This window comes from Enhydra lutris, unplaced genomic scaffold (genome assembly GCF_002288905.1).
Source record: "Enhydra lutris kenyoni isolate GAN:26980312 unplaced genomic scaffold, ASM228890v2 scaffoldscaffold12, whole genome shotgun sequence".
Taxonomy (NCBI): domain Eukaryota; kingdom Metazoa; phylum Chordata; class Mammalia; order Carnivora; family Mustelidae; genus Enhydra; species Enhydra lutris.
Window position 1 is genome coordinate 78,277,217 of NW_019154096.1, and position 18,352 is coordinate 78,295,568.

At 56.7% G+C, this 18,352-nt stretch overlaps 1 protein-coding gene across 10 annotated transcripts in view; it reads right to left on the reverse strand.

Moving 5' to 3' along the window:
• LOC111145276 (early B-cell factor 3) overlaps positions 1-18,352 on the reverse strand; it is a 115,460-nt gene that overhangs the window by 10,839 nt on the left and 86,269 nt on the right. For 6 of the 10 annotated variants that reach the window (XM_022500105.1, XM_022500106.1, XM_022500102.1 and 3 more), the window contains 3 exons: positions 17,827-17,957; positions 17,184-17,310; positions 46-134 (listed from right to left, as the gene is read on the reverse strand). In XM_022500105.1, the coding sequence (XP_022355813.1) occupies positions 46-134; positions 17,184-17,310; positions 17,827-17,957 (347 nt within the window). Of the gene's footprint in view, positions 1-45; positions 135-17,183; positions 17,311-17,826; positions 17,961-18,352 lie in introns of all 10 variants that reach the window. The other 4 variants (XM_022500104.1, XM_022500099.1, XM_022500101.1 and 1 more) reach the window with 1 other exon arrangement.

Genomic DNA, 18,352 nt, shown 5'->3' on the forward strand with positions numbered 1-18,352 from the left:
CCCGGTGGCGGACCCGCGCAGGGCGCCACTTGCTCTTTTACTAACCTTGGGTAACCTTTCGGGATCACCCGGGTGTCTCGGGATCACTTTCTGCAACCTCTGAAAGCCGTAATCTATGGTTGGTTCATTAAGGGCTGTAACAGGACACAGAAATGTAGGTCAGGTTAATTACTTTTATGTCATCCACTACTCATTTATTGCACGCTTACAAATAAACGCGTGACTCTCCCTTCCCGGCGCGCTCGGAGGCCAGCACCCACCCCCCACCCCCCGAACACTCGCTCCGTCTCAAGGAATGGATTTCCCCCCTCTCTTTTGCACGTAAAAGCAATGATTATTTCTAATCTATAATTAGACGGGAAGAAAGTCAAAGGGTTACTCCATCTATTGCAAGAACGGCCGTGCAGGCAGAAAGTTGCAAGTCTTGGGGCCGTATATAGCAATCACCACCGTCACGATCACTGTCTACATCACGCGGTGCTTTCCACCCGGGCCAGGGATTTATGGGAAACTGGCAATTATGACATATGTCCGGCTATTGCTAGGTTCAGATTTATCCCTGTGGTCCTTTTCTGTCTAGCATACCGCCTGAGCACAAACCAGGCAGGAGGAGCACTTATGCTTGCAAAGCTTTAATAATCTGTGAATGGCTGACTACAAACTGATGTAGAGCGCTATCATTCCACCAGCCTCACGGAATTGCCGGCCACAAATAGTAATTAATCTTTTTATCCCTCAAATTGTAATTTTGACTATGAACTGTGCGCGGCCATAAATCAGCGGCCCGCGCGCTGTATACAGTGCATGAATCACGGCTGGGACTCCGTCCGACCGCACACTCTGTGTTTAACAAGCTTTATAAGGAGCCATTGGGCTTTATTATGGCTCTGCCTGACTCCAACAAAAACTGAGCCCGGAGGCCCGGGGACGTGAGTTAAGATGAAAATACTTATTAGAGTACATTACTTCTTGATGTAGATATCGTTTTCCACAGAGTAACGCCACGGAGCATGGCACGACATAAATCAGGGGGTTTTCGGAGACTAATAGGACCTGCCGCCATCTATTCATTACGCAGTCCCCAATTTGGGCCATCACTCATTAGTCAGCACGTAATTTGATGATTAACAGCACCGCCTCAGCGGGTCTGCAAGCATGCGGGGAGCACAAAGGCGCCGGTTTCGAGGAACGAGGTTAGAGGCGCTCTCTGGAAGCGCTCTCCGAAATAACTGGTCACCGCTTCTCCGCGAGCGCCCGTGTCAACCCCCGTGGCGGGTCCCAGGCGCGGCAGGGCCGGAAGCCTCGCGTGCACACGCTGGATAACACGCCCGTGAGCTGAGGGCCACAATGCGATCTGACATTCCATCATACATCCCGGAGACAAAGGTCCGCACAGGAATGTGAAGTAAGACATTTTCTTGTTAATAAAGCATTGATCCGACGTATTGATTTTACATGACATGGCTTTGGCTGCGATTCTGCCCTCCTTTTTCTTTGCAAATAGTAAAGCTCTTCAGAATGCCTCGGCGTGTGTGACACGGCAAAATTCCTAACTCTCTGTGATGTAAATTCTATATGTGTAAAACCACTTCATAATCAAACCATTAATCATCAGAAGCTGTCAGCGTTGACTTGGGGGACAATTTGTCATGTCTCGGCCCGGGCCAGGACAAGGGTGTCACGGCAAAAGCGCAGCACGGCCACCGGGCCGATGGGCCTCACCCAGCGACTTGGCCCAAAAAGGATTAGATAAAGTATTACATTTCTTGATGAGGGAACAAAAAGGGTGCCCACTGTGCATTTCTAACATGTCAGGGTTTCTCCTCTCTCCCAGCTAATCACCATGACTGTTTGACTTAATGAATCGGCCTGATGAAAGGTGATCAGAAAAGATAGATGGGCGGCCACTATTGATTTCATGCAAATGGCCCTGACAGGTGATGGGCACGTTAATGCAAGCTTTCAGAAGCTTTATGACTTGTAATAACCATACACTCTCATTCTGGGAGAGACATTTTCCAATGTTTCAGTTGAATTGATCATTCTCCTTCTAGGCCCGCGACGATTCTAAAGCGCTGTAAGCACGAGGCTACCTTTCACCTCCCGCCGCGGCCCGAGACGCTCCCATCTCGCGCTCCGCCAAGAGCAAGCTGGGCGCGCCCCCGGACGCTCTTGGAAGAGGCCCTGCCGCTGTGCCCCTGGCGGATCCCCACCACCCCCTCACCCCCCCAGGCCAGGCCGGGCCCCACAAAGGGCTGGGGCGGGGTAGGCGCCGCGGGGGCAGCCTGAAATCCCACCCGGGCCGCCAGGCTCCGCTCCCGGACACCCGAGGAATTTAACATGGGAAGAATTAGAAAAAATGGCCCTTGTCTTCCGACTGCAGGAGGAGTGGCCCACGCTCGCGGTTCGCGGAGGCTTCCGAGAGCCCGTGGTGGCTTCAGAACAGCCGCCCTCCGCGGGGCCTTCCGAGCGCCGCCCCGCCCCGGAGCCCGGCACGGGTCACCTGGCCGGCCCGGGAGCCGTGCAGACGTCCCTGGCAAATGCTGCGCGTGGAGGAGAAAGCGCAGGGCCCCGCGCGCACCCCGCAGCCGTCGGCTCGCCGAGTGGACGGGCGAGGGCCCAGCCGAGCCAGGGCAAGGCTCCGGCACGTCCAGTCACAGAGCACCGAGCCAGGCCAATCAATACCACTTTCCTGTTTCAGAACTGGGTAATTATGAGGGGGAGAGATTGCCTGACCTTTCACCTGCACTGCATTACTTTGCTGATATTAAGATAAATTGCCTGATTTTGGGTAAACATATGCTGCAGTTCAAACTGTCAGCACTGGTTTGCTCAGGAATAATTTGTATTGATCTCCCGCTTCTTCCCAATTTTGCTTACTGACCTCGTGGATAATTAGAGAAGGAGCCTTGGGTGAGCTCAAGTCGGGGATGAGGAAGAAATATGAAGAAGAATAAAGCAAATTTGTTTTATGTTAATATTTGTGGGTCCTCCTGCCGCCCTCACATCTGTCAGCATCGGGAGAGCCGTAAATTAATGTACTTGGTTCCTGAGCAATTTGTTCCGAGGAATAATGTCGCAGCTTGCTTAGTGCCTGAACATGTGTCACTGGGTTAAATTAATTTAAACTCTGCCCTAAACACAGCAAAAACAAATGTTATTTTCTGCTAAAGGGGAAAAAAAAACAAGACATTCCTCAAAACGTGTTCTAAGCTTCCAACTTACCGCGCGGGGGTCTGCGTGTCTGCGTCGGACGGTGAGTTTCGTAATAAGCCGCCTCCCCACCCCCCGGAAGTAATTAGTGCCCATTATTTGTTCCGAATTCAAATCTTGCTACGATGGGCCGCTGCGTATAAAAGAGATGGATGTATGCACAAAATTATATCATTTAAGATATGTCAGATTATAAGGCTGTTGTATCAAAAGTCATAAAACAAATCTCCCTTGTGAAATATCTCTTTATTAACCGTGCCATAAGATATTAACATTCCTCATTTAGTGGAGGGCCTTTTATCTGTTTCAAATACATTATTCGTCCTTTTAGAGATAAACTGTATTAATATCCATTTGAGTAGGCTACCGCGGCCTAATGCATAGTAATTTTTGTTGGAGAGCTTTTATTTTAGAATAAGAAAATTACACAGCAATAAAACCTGAATGAATCAGAAGCTAGAATAGCCGGGAATCACATTCCACGCCAACTGTGGCAAGCAATCAGGCAGCCTGTAGAAGCCAGAGAGATGTCCGGCTCTCATACGCAGGCCAGCGTCCAGCACGGGCCATACACACGGAGCCGGACCCGGCCACAGACAGCCCGGGACTCCTCCACACCGCAGCAGCCTACAGCGCGGGGCGGACACATATTTAAATATATCAGAGTGTGCCAGAGTTCATCTCGTTACTTCACATGCATTAACGTCCTAACAGAAGCAGCATTCTAAACATTTAAGTCATGCCCGCGTACTGGGGGATTAATCATAGCGCAACTGCTAAAACGCTAAACGGTCTGTGATGTCAGTTTAGGTCGGGACCGCCAGAGCGCACGTGGCGGCAGAGTGCGGCAGCGGGCCCCGGGCCACACCTGCAGCCGCCACAACCCCGACCGACCGGCCCGCCACCATCAGAACCACGCTGACCGGTCCACATCGGCGGGCTTTTCTTGCCCGGGACATCCACGGTCCAGTGTTCGTTGTGATGGCCTCATAGAGCCATCCAGCCCTGCCCTGAGGTCTGTGTTCATCTCTAATCCCCCCGAAATGTGTATGATCATCTCGTTAGGCTCAAACGGCATGTCCATGAGGATACGATCCTGCTCAGTTAAGCAAGGGGACGTGCCCAGGGCCTCGGAGCTGATCACACGCCAGCAAAACCGCAGCCTGGAGAACATGGATATTTGGGGCCAGTGGTGTTTTCCTACAAAGAGCAGCTCCAGGAAAGAGACCGTCTTAAGTCCAGTCCGTTACCTGACATTTATTAAGCAGCTACTTTGTGCGGCGGGGCGGGGGGCCTCGGCTGTGGGAAAGCTGCCCCCGAGGGCTCCACAGAGCGGCACCCGTGAGCAAAGGCCACCCCTCGGTGGCGGTGGTGGTGGCGGTGTGCTGGGCTGCCTGCCCAGGGCACAGGGGTCCTGTCCCTGCCCCCTCGGCTGGCGGTACCCTGCCTGCTCCCAGAGACTGGGCTACAGCAGGAGGGAGGGAGGGATCGGGGTCGCAGAGCTCCCCTGTGGTGGCCACCTCCTGCCCAGCCCCGCCCGGGAGACCGGGGGACAGACCCAGCATGCACCCCAGACTCAGCGCTCTTCCAGCCACGCTCCTGGTTTTCAAAGCAGCGGGCCTTCCGCGCTCCGGGGGGCACTCGCAGGTAGGAAACGCGCCGCCTTCCGCGTCGCCTCTCTATGGTTTAAGCGGAAGCCTGGCAAGCTCAGAAAGGTAGAGCGAGTTTTAGGTTTAGCACAAACGTTCCTGCTGCCTGAAAAACCTGCCCACGACAATCAAAACAGGAAGGCATTCATTTGCTTCATTCCAGCTGCTGGTTGGAGCTATTAAATGAGTTCCAGTTTCATTTCAATAATGACCATCTTCCTGTAACTTCCCAATCCTGCATTTGTCATCGTGCAGTCATTTTCCCGCTACAAACAGATCCTCGTAATGAGGCAGTTTTTCACATTAGCAGCATAACTACATAATAAGAACATCTGCAGTTCCTTTTCCGAGGGACGAGAGCGCGCTTCGATGAAGGCAACGGGGACTGTTAAGTAAGATCGAGTGCATTTCACTACCAGGACCCCCAGACCCTGCCCCGACAGACCGCAAGCCTTCAGTGTGCCTGAATGAACACAGGTTGTAATGTGTAAAAATTAAATAAAGTAAAATTAAATTGCTCAATACAAAGACATCCCTCTAGAGGGTGTTAGTGATTTCAGTGACAAAGTGCTATTTGCTGACAAGTAGTTTACACATTAACCAGCTGAATCCAAGGGGGGAAAATGCCAATAGCAATTATATCACCTTGAGGTTATTAAATGTCCCACTGATAAGTAACTAGGTGAACTTGACCAGGTGATAAACACTGCTGTGAGGAAATGATCGCACAGTGAAGAATGTTTCTGTCCTGCTGTTTCTCCAGATAGCTTTTCTTTCAAAAATGACTGTATAAAAAGTTGCATTAAAAATGTGTGGCCGCTGAGGACAAAACTGGGTACTTAGCTCCCCCCCAGTACCTCGCGCCCCCGTGGCCCCCGCCCCCACGCTGCCATCACTCCACCTCCAAAACGTCACGCCAGGTCTGCAAAGGCCTGTTTTCTCTCCCTTTTTTAGGCGTTAAAATGACGCTAAGTTCTCCACTTCATCATCAACTGTCTCCTCCAAGTGCATTTCATCTATAAGAAATTCAGATGCTCGGGAAATTAAAATTTCAAAGATCTGCTGCAAAAAAAAAATCAATGGGGCGAGATCAATGCTCATAGAAATTTCATGAACTTTGAACTGATCTGGGATGATGATGAGAGCTGCCTGGAGTTTCAGGCGGCCGACGGCTCCGGTGCAGACGGACAGCGGCCGGTGTGGCAGAGAGGAGGGCCGCGGTGCGGATGGGTTTTCGCTTTCATATTTTGTCTGACAAAAAAATTAATTTTTAGTCTATTTCAGTAACAAGCAAAAATAGAAAAAAAAAATCTGCCTTCCCGGCGCGACGTGTAGTACCCCCACTTCTTAAGAACACCTAATGCTTCGCACGTTAATGCGCCTACGAAATGAAATCGGTTCCCTTTGCAGTCGATTGCAGGTGCAAATTAATATTGTAAAATGAAGATCAATACACAGACAGGCCAGATCAATACCGGCTAAATTATTGCTGCATTTTCCTCCTCATTCAAGATGAGTTGTGTTTTCCTCTCAAAGTCAATACTTTGCAGCTTTTCTCATTAATTTCTCAATAAATTTGGCAATGAATTTCAATCACAGAACTCAGCAGGCTGAGCCAGGCATTGTGGTGTGCCTGGGAAACACAAAGGCCACGGCAGCCGTGCCTCACTCACCGGGGGTGCTGGCCCCAAGAGCCACCCACCCCCGACCGCAGCCCGGCCCCCGGGGTGGGAGCAAATGCAAAGACTCCGGGTCACGGGTCACACGTCACCGACGTGGGTGCCGAGCAGCTAGCCCCGTGGTGCCCTCCCCGGCGTGACTTGGCTTTCCCAGCGTCCCCGCCACCGGCAGGGGCAGCTCCGACCGGCCCGGGGTCAGCCTCGGGCTCGCACAGCCGCTACCCAGCAGCCCCTCCGACCCACCCGCTGAAGGGTACTTCCTGGAAAGGAGACTTCTAAGGATGGGAAAAGTGCCCCACTTGACTTCTAATTGGAAGTCAGGCGCCTCCTCATTGGAGCGGGGAACGTGTTCTGGCATTCACGCCGACAGCCCAAGCCGGCCTGTGCACAGGGACCCGCTTCCATTCACCGGCGCCTGGCAGTGGACGGCGGTATTGTGATGTGACACCAAATGCAGGAAAGGGGACAGCTCTCCTTGTTCCCAAAATAACACCCGTGCTGACAACGTCTGGATTGCGTTCAAACCATTCTGTTTACATCCCTCAAAGAACGCGCAGGATCCCGGCTTTTGTAGTCGTGGGGGAACGGCACCTACCCAGCCCAGCCCACGGCGGAAGAAACCCTGGTCCCATGGCCTATGGGCAGCTCTCACTCCCCGGGTGGCTTTCTTTCCCCCAGGACAGGGAGCCGGGAGCCAGGCCCCCGCGGTGGCGGCGCCGGGTGGGGAAGGGGTGCTGTCCTGTGAGCCCCTCCTCCCCCAACCAAGGCTGTTCTGATGCACCTGAGCGCCCTGTGCGCGTGCAAGGCCAGTGGTGAAAGCCTCCTGCACGCGAGGGCTCGCCACGACCCGTCCTCCTGTCCTTAAGAAAGAAAAATCCAGTGTCCTGGTGCTGCTAACCCTCTTAGAGAGGCTTTTTCCAGGAAAGGGTCTTAAAACCCAAAGAGGCAACGTAACGCTCTGTGGAGAACCGTCCTGGCAATGGATTTGCACACTTTAAAGCAGCGTAAAATGTCCGTGCAGACGGAAGCTGAAGAATGACCTGCCGCGGGCTACCCCCTCTAGGGTCTGAGGGGCACCTGCGGCGAAGGACCCCGCCCCAGCTTCCGGCCACCCCGAGGGCGCCCACCCGCTGCCTGCCGTCCTCCTCCCGGGAGGCGGGGCCGTCCCCGGTGTCACCGCGCCTGCCCCACTCCACACGACTGCACGGAGCTGCTCAGAGACATAGGCCTGTGGGGCTTCCTGAAGAGAAGACCCGCGGGCAAGGATCACACCACTTTGGACTCCAAGAAGCCACAGTGAATGGAACGCTGCACCTGTCCACTCAAAAACGTGTTCCCGAGCGTGTCGCAGCAGCGTCCCCCGTGACGCCCCAGCATCGGCGTGCTGAGGTCTCTCCGAACAGAGGAACGGCACTGAGTCACGCAAAGGAACGATGCCCTGAGACGACCCCACACGTGGCCTCCGACACAGGACGCGGAGGGAAAGACACGGGTCCCCATGAGATGCCAGGAGCAGGTGTCATGCCTAGCGGGAGGTGGAAGGGGTGCCTGGGAGCCACGGGTGCAGGGGAGGGCGGGAGGAGCCGGAAGCGAGCACAGAGGCGCGCGCTTCCTCCCGGTGTGATTAAGCGGTCAGACGCTCTCGTGAGTGCGCCACAGCCCGCGGACCGGACAGTGTGCGGGACTCTGTGAACCACAGCTGCACAAACATGTGGATTTTAAACGAAGCAGGTGTTGCTGATGGGGGTTAGAACACGCACTCCGGCTACCCCACGGAGGGAAACTACTCCCGCGCTCCGAGCGCGCCGGCCCGACGCAGGCTTCCGCGCCTGCGAGAAGGAGAGAGGCCCATGCCCGAGCGCGGCAGCCGCGGTGTGGGGACGGCGTGGGGACGGCGGGGACGGTGCGGGGCGGAGGGCCGGCCTCCCACTCGGACACTCGGAGCGGCACGTGGCTTCCCAGCACCACCGCCTCTGCTGTCTCCACTCAGACTCTCGACCTCCTGGTTTTCCGGGACAGGAACGTTCTAAGGCAAAGTCTTTAAAGACCTCACCGGGGTGAACGTAAATCCTGCACTCCCCCAGCCACGGTCCTCGAACGCGGGATTCTGGGTCTGGGCTCACGCAGGACCGCGCTGTGTCCGCACAAGAGGCCCCGCTGTACGGGGATCGGAAGCGCTCTGTGGCCTCCCGAGGACTCCCTGCCACCCTGGCCCTGGCCGCCCGGCCCTTCCCCCACAGCGTCTCTGCCAGAGGTCTCCCGCCTGAAAGACCCACCGTCCCTCCGCTGTCCCTTCTCTCGTAGAACTCAGCACCTTTCCGGAGTTCACTTCTTCTCTACATCCTGTTCATTCCCATGAGCCTCGGAGTCCCTGGGATCGTACACGCGGCGCCGTCTGCCAAGAGCCGCCCGGAGCAGGCGTCAGGCTGCTGGGAAGAAGGCGCAGCTCCTTCCTCTGGCGAGGGCCCCCTGCCCAGGGCCGCCCGGCCCCGTCCCCTCTCAGAGCAGCTGCTTCCTCCTCCTCTCCAGCGCCTGCGGTGCCGGAGCGAGTACCTGCCGCACGCGGGCTCCGGGGACCCCTGGACGCTTCCGGACACCGAGCGCAAGGCCCGGATCACACTGACGGGAAGCTTCAGCATCACACCCCGGGACACCATGTTCACCTTCCTTGTCATTCCCGTCGGGGACATCTTCCGAGGGCAGAGGACAGGAGTGATGCGAGCGGCTGCAGGGTTCTTGGCTGGTGAAGAGCAGGGGTGCGTGGGGACGGGTGGGCGCAGGGCTTGGGCACGACAGGCGTTCACCACCACGGCGCCGGACAAAGCCCACGTGACGCGGGGCTCGGTCGCGGAGGCTATGACGACAGACCATCGCCATGAGCTCCCCACGGCAGGGAGCCGCGCGACGCTCCAGCCCCCACACCTTGCGCACGTGTCCCTTGCCTTCGTGGTGTTTAAACGAGTCACCCCTGAACTGACCTCCATTGCCGCTGGTGACAAGCACACGCGGCCGTTTACAGGCTTTAGCTGCGGACACCCGGGGGTCCGATGCCAAGCTCGGGGCGAAGCGTTCGTCTACCATCCCTGTCGAGAAGGTCCTGCTCCCACAGAAGTGCTGGAGCAGCTCCCTCGGCCTGGAGGCTTGTCCTGGAAGCTCCCGTGGGAGGTTTCCAGACTGGGGACATGTCCCTTAGGAAAAGCATGAGCGGGTCTCCAACGCCAGCGCTGGAGTGATTTCTGCGGTAAAGCCTCTGGCTGCCACCAGCGCCCGGCGCCCAGAGTCACAAGAACGGGGAGGACGGTTGCGTGTTGCAGGCCACCAGCCCCTCCCCCCACCGGCCACTGTCCATGGGGCTGCAACAGGGAGGGCCAAGGGGCACCCCGCCAAGGGCCTCCTCCTGGGACAATAAGGGATGACAAGATGGAGAAGGAATCCAGCAGAATCCCCCACATCCAACTGCCTTGGTGCCCTGACCTGGGTCCTCGAGGGTCCTGGATGCTCTCAGAGGGGGACAGGGCCCAGCCCCTGGGGCCCACGTGGTCAGGCAGTCGGACCTCCATGTGTGGGAGATGTCAGGAAGGCCCGCCTCATGAGGACAGGGAAGGGGGCCATCCACCTAGAGAAGAGTGACACCACCACCAGGCTCCCCCTGAAAGGAACTTTCTCCAAAGATTTACAGACAGCAACGCTCACCACGGTCTGCAGCGGCCGGCTGTCTCCACGGCAGGTTCTGTACGTAAAATTTAACACGGTCCATGGTGAGCCTCCCTCGAGCACACGCGCTGTCACACACGCCCTCGGGCCCCTTGTGGAGCCCAGTTATTCCACAGGCTCAGCAAGAGCGTCCGCAAACGTCTGTTTTGGTGGGTAGGGGCAGAGCAAACAGCCCGCGTCACTAACAGCTTTCCATTTTGTTGGAAAAACCATTCTACAAAAGGAATTACTCAGTTTGCGTTTTCTACCATGAATTAAAAAGGCCCAACTGATGTGGATGATAATTTTTTAAAAGTACCTTGTCTCGGGCTGCGCTTCTGGGATCCGAGTCTCCACACGGAACAAGCGTGTACGGACAGGTCTGCAGACCTTCCCCCCGCTGAAGCCGAGGGAGGCCCTGAGCCGCAGTTGCCTCCCTGTCCCCGCGCCCGGCACTCCCTGCCAGCCTCCAGCCCGCCCACCCCCCGCCCCGTGCCCGATGTCCAGCCGCTCTGGCCAGGTAGGAGGAGCCCGTGGCTCCCCGAATGTGGTGAGCCGGAAAGAAAATACAAATTAACAGTAGCGTGTGTTCTGCTGCTTCCTGGGTCACCGCGTGACCGAGTCCTTCTCTTGAGCGTGAGAAGGTCGGCACTGCGCCACGTCCGGCTCCACTGACCCGTCTGTTCCGACACCGCCCTTGGTCTTCACCGTTGAACTCGTGGGTTTTCGCCAGCGTGGCTTGTGTGATCTTATTTTACCTCTTATCTCTGTTTTACTCTGCTCTCGGGTGGATTGTGGTCACTTTGTTGTGCTTCTACATGGCGGTCCCCGTGGTCCCCGCCCCGGTGCCCTTCCTGAGCTGTTTCTAGAAGTGTGGCCAGCATCCTTGCTGTCCAGAGACTCGAATGAAACCACCGCTAGAGGTTCCATCGGGTCCCATGAGTCCCCTCCCCGGGGCCCCCGGGCAGGAGGGGGAGCAGGACCAGGGACCCCGCTGGTGCAGGGGGCCGGGCAGGCGGAGGGGGCCAGGCCTGCCGCCTCCGCCCGTCCATGTCTCGACAATCACTGAGTGAAACCCGGATGACCCTTTTGTCCTTTGGGGAAGATAAATGGCCATCTCCTCTCTGCGACATTTTGTCGGGTTTGGTGCCAGAGAGTCAATACCTTCACCTTGACACGGAAACTTTGTGATTTATCAGTCGGCTTCCCCTCCCGGGTTAGCGCGGCCCCAGAAAGTGCAGCCAATCGGGGTGCCGGGAGCCGACTTTGGTCACAGCCACTCGGAAAACCACCACAACCCCTCCGATGACAGACAAATGTGTCTTGTTAGCAACTGCCCAAAAGCGCTTGACTTGTACTAATAACAAAAAGGCCATGCTGGTCACCGTGGGTCCAAAGACGGAGCACCCTGTCACCAGCCTGGTTGGGAAATTAGCAAATAATGTTCTTTTCCTTGATAAATGGGTGACAGCTCCCTCTCACCAATCATTTTTAACATTTTGATGCATGCCTATGATCCCACTGGAGAAGCAGAAAAGTTTACTGGCCCTCAATTTTCAGATGATGAATGGAAGTCTCTAAGTGTGCGATTTCTGTATGAGGTATAGTTCATTTTAAGCAATTCTAGTAAATGGGTGTCACTGATTAGGACAAATAGTCTACTTGTGCAATAGCACAAGCGGTGTGTCTCATTCTCCGGGCCTCCTTCGAGACAGGAGAGAAGGGGACAGCCCTGACCCCAGGAGCCCTCCCAGCACCGCTCCCGCGGAGGGCGCGCGGCCCAGTGTGCACACTCCCCACGCCGACCCGGCGTGCCGGGCACATGAGCCGCTGGCAACCCCAGGTCACGCTGTACCGTGCTGAGGACACTGGGGGGCACTTCCCTTCCCCTGTGGCCCCGAGAGCCCTGCAAACGACCCCGGTGCACACCCTGTCCCAGGCAATGGGCAACAGTCTGCCGTCTCCCACCAACAGGTGAACGAACGACGGACGCCACGGTGGGCTGGGTGAGGTCGGGTGAGGCGGCTGTCCCCGCTCCCCAGCTCCGGACAGGTCTGCACACACCCTGAGCTGCACACACAGCCCCACATGCCGCTCCTCACAGAAAGCCAAAGGCCGTTCCACCAGGGCCACCGCCACCCACGATTCCCCTCCGACCGCTGAGGAGGAACCGTGACACCCACTCAGGGCGCTCACGGAGGGGAACAGACGGGGACCAGCCAAGACGCACAAGACCCCACCGGCCTGGGCAGGCCACTCGACGGGCCAGAAGCCTCCCCAAGCCCCAGGGCCTGTAATTACAGCATTTGTCTCTCCACCAGACCCACAGACGTGGTCAAAAATCTGTAACTCCGGTAATCAGGGGCTCACATAGAAGAAAAAGCAGGAGCACTTAGGGCAGGCACCATAAAAATAGTACGATCTGTGCGGCGCGATTTGAAACCACTTGGGCTGTGGGTACAGGGAGTCTGTGCGCAGAGCGCCGGCCTGGGGGACGGCCAGGGGGTGCTGGCTGCGGTCGAAGGCGTTACTGACTGTGCAGCGTGTCACCGTGCCGTTGACAGAACCAGCTCCAAATGCACACAAACGATCTTTAAGACACTTCAGAGACATGAGTGCCTTTCAAGGGGGTGCCGGGAGGCGGGGTGAACGGGAGAAGCCCGCCAGAGGTGACCGGAGGCCCTCGGCGAGGAGACACTCCCCCTCCCTCCCCGCCAGCGCCAGGACAGCACCTGAGGACAGCACCGTCCCCACTTCGACAGTCGCCCACTTAAGGTACCATCTAACTTAAAAAAGAAAGCACACACACAGAAACACTGTATCAGAAAGAACACAGACTGTTAGCCATTACTGGCTGAGTAATGATGTCACAAGCCGGAAACTGAACGCACGTCTTCACGCAGAAAACCATCGCTTTCACGTCCCCGTCAAGGAAACGCGGAGCAGACGCACGGAGTCGAGCCGCGGCTGCACACGCCAACTGCCGATGCCTTGGTTAGGAGCGGTTTGGCCGTTGGCAGGCAACATGTTGACTCCCGGTACTTTGTGAGCATTTCTTTAAACGAGCAGAAGAGACCTCTCAGGTGAGGCCAGCCAAGCATTCAGGTGCAGGGGGTCAGCTGGGAGCACCCCCCGCCCCAGCTGCACCCTGGGATCCTGTGGAATGATGCTGGAAGGCGAGCCACCGCCAACCCGCCCCGGCTCTTCGTGGGACAGGAGAGCCTTCTGCCGTGTGGACACTGGGAGAAAACAGTGATACCCACACTGGTGCGGGGACGCCTCCCACCTGGAAACGTGTCTGTTAACTTGTTCTCGTTCTCACAGAATTCCAATTAGAAGCACACAGTTTCCAATTTGTCTTAATCGAGTAACACGGCGATGCCTATATTCTAATTAAAAAATAATTTCTTTCATTGCTCTTAACAGTTTGATGTGTTTCTCCTGGTGAAGTTGTACACGTGAACCTGTCCAGTTTGCCCTTTACCATGAGTTTCTCAGGTAGGACGACTTGCCAGGGCTATTTTAATTATTATCAAACAAGCAAATGATACACTCTTAGACAAATATTAAAACAAGCATTGTGCTCAGTTATTAATTTGCACTATTCACTTTGAAATGTAGCAAATATCTCATTAATTTAATTTTAGGTGCCCACCCGTTTATATCGCATTTTACAGTCTAAAAGGCAATTTACTATTAACTGGCAATTACATACAGAGTGATTGTTAATTCTGCTCCTAAGTGCTAGCCGCTTGAAAATTGTTCTCTCTCTCTAATTTTTGACCTTCTTACAACAGGGGTGAGGCACTCTGGGAATACAAAGGACTAGTATGGAAGAGCCGGACATGTCATTTGTGACTCATTCTTTTAATTCACCGTGCTAATCAAGTGAACTGCCACTGCCTCCCAAGGTAATTGTGCCTTTATAGTAGTTGAAAGCAACGGCAGAAGGGTCTGGATGGATCTGCTCGGCCGACCTCCCCTTCCCAGGGCGGGGGCAGCAGAGAGTGCCCGCACCCACTCTGGGTTGACTAATCGGGTCTGGTTCTGAAAAATCTGGTGTTTCTCAGATCACTGTAAACAGATCATTTAGGCCTTTTGCCTCTGGCGGGCGGGCGGGGCGCCTCCTCTGCGCACAGGTCCATTATCCCAGTCCTGGCCGCCTCCGCCTGCCCTTGCCCGGGAAGGTTCCCTGCAAGGGTGTCCCGGCAGCCTCCGGGGCTGATGGGAGCCAGATGCCCAGGGGACAGCGCCCTCCCTGAAGGGGCTGCCCGCGCGGGGTCCTGACGTCCAGAAGGGCTGGCTCAGTTTTCAGTGGGGGCAGTGCAATTCCCCGTGATTGCTTCATTGTCCCCGTCAATTTCAGGGCAATGCAAATCAGACAGAAGCTTCCAGGTCAGACAGGTTATGACCCCACCTTTCCTCTGCTCCCTGAGAGTGTACGGGCCCCATATCCCTTACACAGCGTTTGAAATGTATATTCCCGTTAATGATTGGGGTGTGGGGGGAGGCAATAAATTAGCCTCCCGCTAGGAAAGGCTGAGCTCACTGAACGGCTTCATTGAAACGCCCATTTGTGGGAGAACTCTTGACAGAGGAAATCCCCAACGCCTTGGGCAGCAGGGGCCCCAGACCAGTGTCCCCAGAAGCCCAGTCTTGGGGTCCACAGCAGAAACGGAAGACAGCTTCAGGCTGACGGGCTCAGCAGGCCCTCACCCCAAGCAGGGAGGAGGGGAGCCCCCGGGGTGCTGGCATCCCGCACGGAGAGCCACCCCAACACCCAGCCAGCCCTGACCCCGGCAATGCCAGGCCCCGCTCACGTGAAACCCGCCCTCCCTCGCTCAGTCCCTCCTGCGCTGGTTCCCACAGCTCAGCCCGCCCCGCAGCCATTAGCAGGCTGGGCTGTCTGGCCACTTTCAGCCATGCTCAGTGTAGTGCCCTAAACCAACCAGGACGCTAGGTCCTGTGGCAGACATGGGAGCCCACACATCACATGGCTCATGAGCGGATAGCAAATGTCTCCTCCTTGGAAGGACTGGGGACCCCGGTGGCCGTTACCCTGACACAAAAGGTACCACTCACCGCATGCCCCCCAGGGCAGATGCATCCCTAAGTTCTCCCTGACTCCCACAAAACCCATGGGGGGAGGCCAAGGAGTGGGTGGGATGCAGTGGGGTCAGGAGGCCCAGGGTCCAGGTCCTCAGGCCAACACTGGGCAGAGCAGAGGCTCCCAGGGCGCAGCTCACAAGCCAGAGGCCCACGGGGCTGTCGTACCCCCCAACAGGAAGCACTGCGTGGGGTGTGGAGAGGGTGCAGGGGCATGACAACAGCTCACACACAAGGCTGGGCCCACAGCAGGTGCGGGAGGCCCCAGCGGGCACAGGATGGGACTCTGGCGGCTCCTCCCAGACACCGGCCCCATACTGCACTGGCCCCACGGGGCTCGCTTGTTGGAGTCATATTGGGGCTCACTAGATGCCCATGTTTCAGAACCCCATTACGCATGGGACAGACTGGGGGCCTTGCAAACTAGAAGAGCCGCCCTTCTCAATGTCTGGGTTTTGCCAGGAAGCCAAGAGCATCCGGACTGCAGGACAGGCCCAGGGACGGCCACCCAGAGCTCTATCACTATGGGGACTTCCCTTGGTTCCTGCACAGTTCTGGGCTCCTGGGAGCATGTACTGGTCCCACAGGAGAAAGTGGACCGCAGTATGGGCACCCCTCCCCCACCTTGACCACTTGGCAGGGTGCAGGGTTTTGGGACGACAGAGGAGGAAACTGCCCCCACCGAGGCAGGCAGACAGCTGTGGGTCTGGCCGCCTCTGGGGACAACAGCCACGGCTCTCCAAAAGGACCCGCATCCAGCCACCCCCAGAGCTGACGCTGGGCCTGCGGGAAGTGGTGTGGAGGAGTTTACATTCTGCCATTTTCTACCCACTCCACGCTTCCTACAAGGGGCAGTGGGTAACCCCTCCCTCCTCAAACTCTTAAGTGGAAGGCACGGCTGCAGCCCCGCAGCCGTCTGTCTGATGGACGGAGAGGCCCGCGTCCCTGCGGGAGGCCAGACCCGCTCCAGGACCTCCTGTAGTCACTGGCGACAGCGTACAACCCAAGCCCAGGCTCCGGGCATGGACGTCCCCCTCCTGCCCCTCTCACCACGCAAACACATTGAGGCCACAACAGGAAAGAACAAGCGCCCGCCCCATCCCCCACGTGGGGTGTAGCAGGGCCTGCCCGTCCGTACGAACGCTTCTCCAGAGCTTTCGCAGCTGGCTCAGACTGGAGACCCAAATGCAAAGACGCTTTGAGTTTATCAATGGCATTTCCCAACAGCCACATGGGACGGATCGTGTTAACTGAGCGTCCGCGTGGGCAGAGCACCATATAGGACCCCCTGGGATAACAAACATGCCATTTAAGAGGTGACCCTTTCTGGTGACTCAAGTTTGAGGCCCTCGCAGAAAACGGGTCCTCCCTTAGAAACAGCAGAGGGCCCGGACAGACACCTGGCTTCACCAGCGGCCCGTCCATGATAGCACGTGTGGCCTTGGGCACATGCCTGGTGAGTCGTCTCTGAGTCCCTGCGTGTGCAAGTGAGCGGCGGCACTGTGGGCAGCCACGCGGCGAGAGCACGGGCCAGGCACATGGGCAGCTGCCCAGGGGAGGCTGGGGCTGACTTACTGACAAGCCAGCCGCCTCACTCCGAGGCCCGAAGGCAGCGGGCCACAGGTGCAGGGACAGGCCCCGGAGCTCACGGCCTGTGGGGGCTGCACCTGTCCTCAGCATCGCCAGCTCAGGCGAGAATGTGGAAACCCTGCACCCCACTGACCCAACCCTCGGGCCAAGGGGGCTTGGCCTGTCTGCACGGGAACCCCACCTGTGCAGACTGCACTGGAAGGAGGCACCCCCTCCCCCAACCTGGCCACCAAAGTCAGAAGCATGAACTCACCAGTGTAGACAAACCGCCCAGGAGCACCTTTACAGAACTGCTTGGACTTGTAGGACAGGGTGACTTCAACGACTCCAGGAATGTGCCGTGGCGGGGTCTGCACCCGGATGGCGTGGGGAGTGATGAGCTACAAAAACCACACGTGAACAGGCTTTCAGAGGCACTGGCCAGGGAGGGCAGGCACTTGTCGGGGGGATACAATTACCAAAATGAGCACAAATTGGACCATCAGCCCGGAATGCTACCTCTTAGCTGTCACCCAGAGACCGGGCCGACAGTGTTCTTTAAGAAAAGTATCTGCAAACCATCCCGGGTTTTACTTTGCAGGAAAGGCCACAGGGCATCATTCATATGAAAATTGCCACCATATGTCTCCTTAAACCTGCTTCTAGTAATTCTAGCACTAATTGTCCCAGCACACGGGGGACCTCCTATGGCAGATCTGAGACCCCAGGGTCGGGGTGGGGGGGTGGGGCTCCATGCCCACCCACCAGAGAAGCCCCGGCCACCGGAGAACTCTCAAGTTCCGGGGGCGTGCGCGACAGGGTGCCCAGTGTCCACGCACCACACCCTGCCACAGACAGCTGGCTGAACAGCTCGTGGGACAGCTCCGGCCGGATGTGGCCCGGGTGCACAGGCTTACCTCGCTCCACACCAACATGGTTCCGAACACGACTTGCAGGCCGTCAAAGAAGTTGTCTCCGATTATGATCACGGTGGCTCCCCCCGTGGTCCAGCCTTCACTGGGGCTGATGGCCTTGATGCACGGAGTGGCTGCTCGCACAAGACAGAGAATGCACCCCTTAGAGCCCCGGGCCCGGCTCCAACCACTCCGCCCGCCAAGGGTCGTGCCGTCGCAGCAGGACGAGAGGAGGCCCGCTGCTCCGGGCGGCACGCAAAGGGCAATCGTACATCAGCATGTTGATGTGTTTAAAGCAAACTATTAAATGTTTTATAAAGCAAAGGCCAAGCCACAGAATACGGGTGAGCCAGGAAAAAAAAAAAACTGGCTTGATATAGCAAATTATATGTCAGGGCAAATATGACTATTACAAATGATTAAGCAGTGCGCGCATGTGGCATGTCGATTTATCTGCGTTGCTGTACAGATCTAAGCAGAGTCAATCAGAAGGTTGTCGAGGGGATGGAAGAGCAAATGCCTTGCATTT